Source organism: Chelmon rostratus, chromosome 9 (genome assembly GCF_017976325.1).
Source record: "Chelmon rostratus isolate fCheRos1 chromosome 9, fCheRos1.pri, whole genome shotgun sequence".
NCBI lineage: Eukaryota > Metazoa > Chordata > Actinopteri > Chaetodontiformes > Chaetodontidae > Chelmon > Chelmon rostratus.
The window spans coordinates 12,185,911-12,197,414 of NC_055666.1; the positions used below are offsets into that span (position 1 = coordinate 12,185,911).

Genomic DNA, 11,504 nt, shown 5'->3' on the forward strand with positions numbered 1-11,504 from the left:
CTTATTTCATTTCTTAAAGGGTGGCAGTTTTGTGTGAGGTCGGCTGATTGGCCCGTGATGGTGGAGGCAGTCCTTTTTGAGCGCATGTATCTGGAAAATCCCAAAATATCTCAAACCAAACTATTGTGCTAACATGTGAAACCCTGCCACCTCTGAGCACAGAAACATAAAACTGTGCTGTTGTTAGTTAAAAGAAAATTCTGGTATTTTTCACCCTGGGACTAATCAAGGCCTCAGGAAGTGTGCCTGGCTTTGAAGCCAATTTGACATAGTGGCGAAACCATGTAATTACAATGTCATGTGATGCATACTGGCCTGAAATGGCTTTTTCCCAAAGGCTTAAATTGTGAATGAAGCGACTGCAAGACAGTGGATATATTTTTATGAGCGTCACAAACAGCCCCTCCGGGATATGACTTGTTTCTCTGTGGGTGCTCGATGGTCACTGTGGCTCAGTGTGTTTATCTGCTCAAACCAAAGCTGCAAACGTTAGCTTACTGTCAAACCTGCTAAGTGTCCTTATCTTACCGTCAAATCTGGTTTAGGTTCGACAGTAAGCTAGTTTTGCAGCTTATGTTGGAGCAGATACATTTTTGATCATCTGTTTCTGGCTTTGGAAACGCTAAAAACAAGACGTACATGTAAGAGTATCGCTCTCACTACAGTGAACCTCCTCAACATGTGGCGAAATCCTTTTCCCGGCCTAGTTATGATCTTACAATCTCTGCTCAGGGGGAGCAGATTAACTGAACGGTCAGTTATAAGAATATGGTTGGGGAAGAAAAAAGAAATTTCCATGTAAATCTAAATGTGCTGAAGGTGTCAAGAGGGTCCACTATGAACAATACAATTCTAACCCATTTATTAGCTTTTTTCACACTTACAATCAAGGATTAGTCAAATATCCATTGGCATTATATAGTCTACCTACACAACATCATCTATCCAACACATAATGACAACATTGGACAAAAAGTTTTACAGTGGCAAACAGATCTATAGGCAGTGCTTTCCTCATTTAAATTCAGTCATAACACATGTTTACATGTTTACCCATCACGCAAAATAGTGAATTGAAACTTTGTTTGATATTGCATAATTATGCTAAGGGTGAAATGACATGCAGTGCCGTTATCAAAGCCTACTATAAGTACATGTGTTATCAGTGGAGTTAAGTGATATTCCATTGCTAACTCACAGCACCATCTGGGTACATCCATTAAAAAAAACAAAACAGCTATTGTGGGCAATTGCACGTACAGTATGTGATAGGTTGATGGACTGAAATGATGTTGCCCCTGAGGTTGCTTTGTTGCTTCAACTACTGATGTAGTAGCCTCTAGTACGACTGGTTCCCAGCCCTCTGGAGTGAGAACAGAGTGTAAGCCCCAACAGGAGTAACCTGATTTACACATGTGCATATCACACACAACACTGTGCATACTTTACAAATCAAGGACTCGCGCTGCCTTGTACCTTGTGTGCTCAGCTAGTCATGCTGGCGGGAAAGTGGCCATAGTTTTTTTTTTCCTAATACAGTATGTGTCTTAGAGGGTGCACTCTATTGCCTATGCAGTTAATACTCATCACTGATGTCATGAAACCGCCATCTCTCCTTCTCTTTCTTCTTGTTCTCACTCATTCTTAGAGACGATACTTTCTCAGGAGCTCTGATTGCCACATGTACTTCCTCTCCGGAAAGTGATCGGGAATCCTAATGCGGCGGAAGTCCTGGATGCATTTCTCCAGCTCCTGCTCTGGAGTCATCTTCTCCTTGTTTGCTTTCCTCTTTGCAGCCTCTCTTTCGCGGACCCCGAAGGTTCTCACACGGAGCATCTCAGTCTTACGGCGCATCTCCGCCTGCTGCAGCATATGAACCGGTCCTTTAGGCATGGGGCGGTCCAGCGTCTGGACATTGGACCGCCGGCTCACGGGGCCACAGATCACGGTTCCTTGAGGGGAGCTGGCCTCCGACTGGGTCTCAGAACAGGACGTGGAGAGCTCGTTGAAGGAAGTGCCGCTCTCCCCCTCACGCTCGCTTTTGTGGCTCTTGCAGCAGCAGTCGCAGTGAGAGGACAGCCACCTTGAGGGCCCACCTGGAAAACACAATCACAAACACATTGTCAGTTGTTTTGAGCACATGCAGTAAATTTTTTCTTACAGCAAGACCCTCTTTCATGCAGAAACGCATGGTGAATTAACATCCCAGCTGTCTGTGTGGTGACAGATTCAAGCTGTAATCGAAAGAAACACTTGCACTGATCAGGCAAATGCTGACAAATGCCTACACAGCAGTTTCAATGTCATACAAACATCTTTAAACGAATATCAGATGAGTGTGTGTAGCGATGTGTGTGGGTATTTAGGGTGGTACAGATGTAAGAACATGTTATTGGCTTTGACATTTAATTGCTGACTCTCAAAAGGCTGGTGGGCTGGGTATATTGCTTCCTCTGATAAGTAGAACCCCAGAGCTCAGTGCGATTCAGCATGGATCCCTAAAAGACCTTTACCATTTCCCAAGGCAAAGCTTGTCTCAGAGCCAAAGCAATCTGCTTTACCGGCACAGTTTCTTATTAGAACATGTAACCTGCCTGCTATTAAGAAGGGAGTGTATTATGTTTGTGTTTTCAGAGCGCTCAGTCAAATAACAAAGGTGCTTTTTACCTTTAGGGAGGCAACACGGTAGAAAAACACAAAGCATAATTTATCTTGGGTGGTAACAGAACAGGGTCAGTGAATAGTGGACTGAATAAATGTACCTGCAGGACCTGCAGGTGTCCTGACCTCCTGTCATGAAGTTTGGGTGAGAAGTGGACCAGGTAGTGCTGGCAGAGGATTTTAGTCATCTTTGCTCATCCTCTTCCTCTATCTCACATCCTCCTACACTGCTAATTATGAAGCAGAAATACTGTAACGCACTGCCCGCTGGCTCCTGAAGTGTTCCAGTAAAGACAGTAAACACTGTAGCAGTCTTTCATTTCCAAAAATATCCTTGAACTATGGTGTCACTTAGATGTACTAACAGGTAGAAATGTGCTGAAAACTGCTGCGCTCACTGTAATATAAACAGCAGTGTATGAGAAATAAAGTAATGTACGCAGACTCTAAAAACCTCTTAATGGCTTTTTCCAATGTGATGATACAGACTCAATAGCAATGATATCTCAGAGGGAGCAATAATTTGTCCATTACCTCCTTCCAGTGCATGCACCAGTTTATACTGAACAGAGTTCAAGGGGGATTTTAACCTCTCTGCGCACACTGTAATAATGACCTTATCTCTGGTGCGATGATTGCATTGAGCTGATAGTGAGAGAGTCACTAACAGCTTTTTAATGGCTAATCCATGAGTAAAGAGGCCAATCAGCGCACCAATTTCCCCCCACAGAAAATGAATCAAGCTGAATCCGGCAGACGAGCATCACCACGCAAATGGATGCAGGCGCTTTAGCGCGGAGGATCAAGAGGAGGGAGGCTGAGCATTGTTTCTAAATGGATGGATGCCGTCCTCCAGAGGGGCAACCCGCTTAGGAAACTAGCCAACACCCAATAATAGCATCATAAAATTTTCAGGCTATGCAGGAGAATGAATTATATTAAAGCAACTGACCGGCTGAGAAGCACCTGGGCCTGCATTTTTGTTTTGTACAACAGTTTGTCTAAGTGGTGTGTGGACATGGAGCTGACTGTTACATGTTTTGGATGAAGTGGTGTAGTGTCAAATCTCGACGTCCCCTTCAGAGCCAAGACAGGAAGCTGCTAAAGAGAGCCTTGTCAGGAAACGCAGTCATTCTCCGGTACATTTAAACAAGTGAGTGCATATAATAACCCTTTGGTATCTTTTCGGGGAAGCCATTGATTGTAGGGTGTTTTTCTCAGATCTATACGGCCTGTCTAAGAGATCATATTCCAACCACTTCAGAGGAGTGAGGCTGGTGCTCAGACCAGACCTGGGCTGCGCACTTCTCATAAATAACACAGAGCGAGGGAGTCGAGTTCTTCACAGAAGCATGCAGACGAGTCACACGGGCTATCCTCAAACTCCTCTCCATCTCTGATGAAAGCCGGGATGTTTGTCCTCATGCCTGAGCGAGGTCAGAGCTTTGTGAGAATTCAACAGCCTGGATATCAGATTCAAATGACACGTTTTTTACCCATTAAAAGGTTTTGAATGATGTGGCTCTGACAAACTCCGATTCAAATGTCACTGGGTTTCCTGCCAGACATTAATGTGTTTGTTTTTATCTGTGCCTCTAAAATGACTCATCAAGGGTGTCTGATGATTATTTCTTTAACGGCAGAGCGTCTCTGTGCCTCAGTCATTTGATCTATGCTGAAAGTTAAGAGGGAAATATAAATGAATAAATAAATAAAGAGGAGAATAAAAGACTCATCGCTTAGCGATTTCATGTTTTTATTGCACATAAGCAAGAGGCAATAGCGCAATTTATTTTAAATTCTGACTTGGTGACCCAAAGCTGTCTGCTTTTTAGATTTGAATCTCAGCAGTGATGTGAACTGTGCCCTCAATCTAAATAAATGAAAATAAGTTTTGAACACAAAGCAGCATTTTTTTTTTCATCCAAGCTGTCGGAGTCAGACAAAAAAAACCCACTTAACTTCTGAATTTATGAAATAAACATACATGCTTTCTTCGCCCAAACGCAACAAAATCCTGCAGGGCTGAGTGGTGTGAATCATCTTCAAAGGCTTCAGTTGCTGCTTGGTTCTAGTACAATAATATTCTCTGGCCAAGACTGTGAAACAAACGAAACAGGGAGAGAAACTGAGAATCGGCCCTGATTAGTTTGATGAAAAAAGCTGTATGGATCAGGCGTAATGTTGTCTGACAGGTTAAATATGCATATTCATACAGCCAGTCGGGGAGCTAAGCTCATATGAGTGGAGACGCTCTGATCTTAGACACGCTCTCACATTCTTCTGCTCCCATATCCAGTTGCACAAATATTTTTTACCCTGCCACTGCCTCAGGAAGAGTGTAGTTTACATGCTTGTTAGCTCACAAATTAGGCCAGCGTGTCCTTGCAGCAGAAAAAAGGCTTGTCTTGCAAAAGCAGTGACCGTCCTTACAGGGTGAAGGAAATCCATTTCACAAAGATAGTCCTATTTGCTGCAAAAGCATCACTTCAGCAGTTTGTGTCCAGTCTGACTGATGGCTATAGCTGAGTGTAACGATGTCTGTAATATCTGCATACAATTGAATTTGTCAGTATTAATTAGCTGCATCCAGCCAGCCTACTGTGCTGAAACAACTCTCATCAGCAGCAGTGATGAGAAAGAGCTGTAGTCGGGGGGGTCCCAGCAGTGCCAGCGAGCTTTACATTCAAGGACGCTCTCAGACCCGTTGCTGCCCCGGCCCAAATGATCTGCTTTCCACGAGGAGAGTGACAACTTCACTGGCTGATTGTTAATGACAAGCGGGTGCTTTCTCCTCCCAGAGTCAGAGGGTGGCTGCCCGCTGAGTATCTCCCTGACAGCAACACAGACAGACTGAAATGTCTGTATCAGCCTCTCCCTGTAGGCCTGTCCCCCGACCCAGAGCCACAGCCCTCCACTGCACAAGCACTGATGAATCAGGATGAGGCGGGAAGAAACCGAGTAGGTGTCCTGAGTATTCGCCGAGCTCCTGTCATCACCTAAATGACGCCTCCAGAGGCTGGAGGAGAGACGAGGGGCAGTTCCGCTCCCTCACCCCGTCAAGTAGGTGATGTTCAAAGAGTGACATCTAAGAAAAGTGCTCAGGCAACACATCCTCTTTTAATACCTCCATCGCTACCACAAGATGCAGCAATTCTTCAGGACAAATGTTGCCATATGTTCAGCGGAGCCGCAGACATGCTGTTGTTTGCTTTTCATGCCAGAGCAATCATTAACCTTACAAAGCAAACATCCTGCATACCGACACACAGGATCCTGTCTTCTGAAAACTCCCAGCTTCTGCCCACAATGTGAGCTCCACCACCCAAGTAGCCATTACATGTCTCTGGAGGGATCATTAAGGTGTTAGATGTCAGATGGTGAGAGCTGCTATACCTGTTCTCCAACAGCTACAGAGTGCGGAAATAAGAGAATCAGGGGCCAAAAAAAGAAAAGACAGTACTCAACGGTATCGTGTCTGAAAAATGCTATTAACTAGATTCTAATTTTATCGTCTCTTTCAGGGAACATACTGGAGGTTCTGGTGTCTAATCCATCAAAGTCTATATTTAGCCTTTTTATTTGTCAGAATTGCATTATCATTCACCTTGGTAATGAAGTTACAAGCAGGGACTGTTTTGAAAAATCTCCTTGTTGGTGCGTTCAAGGGCACACCCGACATCTGTGATTTGTGACTCAGCAGTCACTCGGTATGTTGTTGGAAAATCCAACCCAGAAGACAATCAATAAGCAGGAGCGGACAGTGCGAGAGGGTTAGTGTGAATAAGCTCGTTTCATGCATGAAAGTGATCTTATTTAGCAACCGGAGTCCCACTTTGGGAATGCTGCAATCCTACCAATCCCTGCTTGCAACTGAGTTTCCGTGGACCGCAAAGGCACAAAAGAAAGATGATCAAATATTCATTATGACAGATTACCTATTTCATGCATGTTCCATGTCCCTGCATGTTCTTTTTAATACTGCAGAGAGATGAAATTGAAGAGATGGGACAGCTCCATTGAAATCAACGTAAAAGCTTGGAGGAAGATTTAGCAAACAATCAGCTGTAATGTGAAGAATACTGTTTGTATCAATGACATGAAAATGAAAAAGCACCAGCGCAACTGATCATAATCCAGGGCAGGCAGCTTCAAAGAATGATGGATTTAAAAACATACATTTTTCTTTTGCATCTGCAGCTGTTCAGCAAACTCAGATTTACTCCCAAGGTGAGCCAGATTGCCGACTTGAACTGATGTAGCACGCACACCCGCGCCTTACTTCTGACCATCTTTCTGGCCAGGTGCTCTCTCAGATGCGTATGAGTTGTTCATGGGCGCACCATCCATCTCCTGCAGGCATTGCCAATCCATCCAGACTCCAAGCAGGCTCTCCGGGAGCTCGGGGACTGCCCAATCTCCGCTTCCATTACACACCAGCAATTGATTACTTTCCCCCGTCGCTCCCTGCCGCCTTGTGGCCATTGTTCAGGAGCCATTACAGCCACACATCATCACATTCACAGCCCAAATGAAGACTGCACGGTTACATTAACACACACATGGCAAGTTCAATCATTCTCCATCCTTACTGTACGTGTCTCCCATTCTGACAAGCCACTTCTGCACAGCCCTTTCAGATGGAAGAAGATGAAAATGTCTCTGATGCTACCAGTCTTGCTGTTCAGTGACGATTTGCTCCGCCACTGGAAGCAGTGATGTCAAAGCAACTTATGATGACATTTTATCCAATTTTCATCTATGAGTTGAAAGCCTGTTTTAGGATATGACTTATATCTTAAATTGCCTTTAAAATAGGTTAGCATTCATCTTTCTAAATTGCATCTCCATCCTGGATGGCTGGAGATGAGGAAATATTTTGGGATCACAGATTGCTTTTTAATTAGCCAAGACTCTCCTCTTTCCCCGGAGATAATTAGCTATAAGGAGACTGGTCCCAAGCGCCAACTGTGAGGTTAGAGTTGTTAATCACGACAGCAATAATGTTGCCAATCGAAAAAACGAAATGTCCCTATGAAACTTAATGACCTACATTTCTGCTTGACGAATATCCTGACAGGCTCACCTGCCTGTGGAAGCACATTTCTGCCAATACAGTAAAAGAAAAAACATTACTAAGAGCTCGATAACAAAAAAATGCTCATGAGAACTTTTTTTTAAAACTTTCTTTCTCTTAATTTTTCACTTTTCATCTCAGAATTTTGAAATTTTATCTCAAAGGGTTGACTTTTTATCTCATAATTTCAATTTCATCTCTTTGTGGTTTAATTTTGACTTTTTGTCTTTTGACTTGCAGATACTTTTGACTTATTGTCTTATAACTGTGACTTTTTCTCTTGTAATTTGGACTTAACAAGTCAAACTTTTGACTTGCAATGTGCATTTTAATCATGAGTTTAATCATGACTAGTTTCATCTATTTTGGGCTTCCATATGTAATCCACCTGTGAATGCAACACTGCGCAAGACGCCACAAGCAGCCTCTGTTCTCAGTCCCCTTCTCTCTAATGTGTGCTGGTTATCGGTTTTGATATATTTGTCTCTGGCTCGGTTGTTTGTTTAAAGGGTGAACATGTCATACCCGCTCAAATGGGAATTATTCATCGTGGCCATCAGGTGCAAAAACTCTTGTTCATGATGAATGCTCAGACACTGTGGCCTCCTGGAGAGCGCGCCCTTTTTCCTAAAAGAATGATTTGTTTCAGTCTTTGGATAAACCAACAGCATATATCCAACTGGGCAGGAGTGGATGACAGTAATTGAGAGTGGACTGTCTTAACCTTATGAGGGAACAATCCCCCGACTGTGAATACAGATGAAACCACGCAGTAAAATGATGAACGTCTACTGTAGGCATTGTGGAAACTGGTGTCCCAGCCCTGTCACCAGAATCCACAGTAATACTGAGAGTCAGTGAAGCCTGTAGAGAACAACTGACGCATTTAACAAGAAGAACAACACGGATGATGCTAAGGAACTGACAGGCTGGAAGAAAGTCTCTCAATTTGTCTGCGGCGTTGGATTGCTCTTTTTACACTCCGGACAAACTCAGCCTCCCTGTTTCACTCCGTATGAGCCTGTGATTGGATTTGGATGGGGGGAGGGGCTTGTTCTGCTTAAAACAACAAACAACAATAAGGCACATCTGTTCCGTGCCCACCCCAAAGGTGCACTTGTCTACATGCATCCTTAGTTTAGGACTACCTGCCCTAGGCCAGCCAGTGTCCCACATTCAGAATCAGGTTACAGTATTAGTTTTGAGAGTGGATGCGGGCCGCTGTGCTGCTGTGAAACAAGGGCTCTCACGCCTGTCTGCCTTTGATGTGTCTATCCATCATCCTGACTAGGCCTCTGTCTCCTAGCGCTCGTTATATATATGTGTGTGTTTCCTTTCACCCTCACCTTGTCTCCTCTCTTTTGATGAAAACCCAGTCACTCCCTCTTCTTCTGCGTCTCGCCACCAAATAATGTTTTTCCTCTCCCGCTCCCTCGGACCCAATGAACTTTCCTGTCTGATACTTACTTTAATCTATTTTTGCTCCTCGCTCCCGCTCTCTTCTTTCTGCCTCAGTTCTTTCTCCCCATGGCCAGGTCTCATGCAACTTTTACTCCCTCGGCCCTCCTGCTCAGCCGCTCTCTCCTCCATCTGCTCGCCTCCCTCCTCTTCACTTCCTTTCAGCTCGCTTCCTTAAATCCCCTCTCTCAGACTTTCCTCTCTGTGCTCTTCTTACTCTGCATCTTCTTTCCTTTAAATGCTGTAGTTGCTGCAGCTTCTCCCCAGTCTTTTCCCTCCTTCTCATCCTCCTCCTACTGTCCCATGTCTCTGTCCTCGGGCGGTGTCTGTTAATGGAGAAGGGGGTAAACACCTACACCATATGCTGCGCTCCAGAAAGTTGAATGACTCAGGAAAATCCTACCTGGCTGGATGTTTGTGCGGGTCAAGGCAGACCCCTGTTATAATTAACCTGTATTAACAACACTATTGGTAAATCATTAGCGAACCATATGTCATTGTCTTCCTTAGCCCACCCTCCTGCACCTCCAACCTTGACCCACCAACTGGGTTTTCTTTAGCTCTTCCAAAGGGAGCCATTCAGAATAATGAACATGAAGTGCTTTTTAATCGGCCATATGGTCCAACTCCTCCCTCTGCAGAGAGTGGAATGAACCATATTTGCAGCTAATTAAGGCGTTTGCTGATGAACAAACTTTGTCTTCAAGTGAAACGCAAAGCTGATCTCAGAGAATGCGGCAGCATTCATGTGAAATTCTGCTGCCTACTGGTGCTATATTATTCATAATGCATCAGAATCTGAGCGCTGTTTACTCATGACGCATGTGTACTTGAAGTGTAGCAGCATTGTGACTCAACTCCCCTGAGGCCCCTGAGCAAGTTTGCCTCTTATCTCGGACCCAAAACAGAAGTTTGAAAGCAGCCCCTGCAAGGGATGCAAAGACGGATGTGCTTTAACCTGACCGTGCCTCCTGGTGGTGTAAACTAGCACACATCAGATTCTGCAGCTCGCCTCTAAATCCAGACCATTAGACAGAAACTAGATGGGTTTTTGTATGGAAATCTGCACGATGGACATCATGCAATACCATACTGATGTGAGTGTAGCCTGGATGTGGTTATAGGTGAGGGAGGGGCTCTTCCCTTTTTTTATAGTTTACACTCGTTGCTGTTTGTGTTTAACTTGGCTGTTGCTTGCACTCTAATCACTTCTGGAGGTCAAAGCCTTATCTCACACTCGTTCGCTTCTGTAAGTGTAGAGTAGGAATAAATCTTCACTCACGGTAGAAGATGTACTGTGCGTAATTGGACCAGACTCTGTCATCCGCGTAATGACCGATGGAGGACGCCGTCAGGGACGAATTGCAGGCCACGATATGAAAGCCGCTCTCCGACAGCATGTCAAAAGCCCTCTCCAGGTGCCTGAACTTGAGGTAAAACCTGCAGGAGTAACGGTCCGGTGGTCTGTCGGAGTCCCTGTTCTCGTTCAGGGCGTCTCCAAACACCTCTTTCGCCAAGCCAATCCTACTGCTGATGAAGATCCTCGGCAACTTTTTGGTCTTGGCGTCAGTTTGACTTTCTCTGCCTCCACCGGCGCAAACGCCTTTGAAGGCGACCGTGATGTAGCCGTACCTCCGGTCCAAGGAGTAAGAGGGGTAAAACCTCTGATCGCTCCCCTGCGACGCGTCGTCGAAATCACTGTAGTACAAATCGTCTGGAAGTAATTTGGAATCCTCGGACGATAAAAGTTTGGCCAATTCTGGCAGCTGGAAGTATTCCGCCTCTCTTTTCAACCTTCCTCTCTCGGGGAAGTGATCAGGGAGGACAACTTGCTTGTCCCTAAGGTAATCCAATACATAGCGAAACAGAAACCCATCTCTGTCAATAAAATAACGTCCTCTGAGGTCACGGGACAAGTCATTTGAAGACCCCTTCTTGTTAGAGAACAGTTTCCCGAGTAAGGAATTTGGAAAGCTTGTCAAGGTGGCATGGCGAGTGTAGTACACCTGTCCACCCACGTTGAGCTCAATAACATCCGATGGAGGGTTTTGCACTGAGCCCTGCTCTTTTGCGGGTTGCGTTTTGGAGTTTTCGCTCAGTGCCATTTCTTTTCTTTTTTTTCAACTCTTGCACAAAATCTGAGTCTGGTCTCGGAGCGCAAACGTCCCAGAAGTTCAGGGTGTGGAGTGCAACTGCATGGTGCTGATGCGCTCAGACCCAATGCATAGTCTCGATTCAAGCTGCAGTCCTCGCATCCAGCGTCTCATGACAAACAATCCCAAGGTGTGCCTACAGTGGCTCCTTGAAC

At 44.9% G+C, this 11,504-nt stretch overlaps 1 protein-coding gene across 1 annotated transcript; it reads right to left on the bottom strand.

The window, feature by feature from the left end:
- Positions 1-1,644: 1,644 nt before the first annotated feature.
- Positions 1,645-11,301, bottom strand: LOC121611137 (BTB/POZ domain-containing protein KCTD16-like). Its single transcript, XM_041943504.1, has 2 exons — positions 10,479-11,301; positions 1,645-2,096 (listed from the first exon to the last, which is right to left on the bottom strand). Exons 1-2 carry the CDS (start codon positions 11,299-11,301, stop codon positions 1,645-1,647), a joined length of 1,275 nt encoding a protein of 424 aa, XP_041799438.1.
- Between the last annotated feature and the right edge of the window lie 203 nt (positions 11,302-11,504).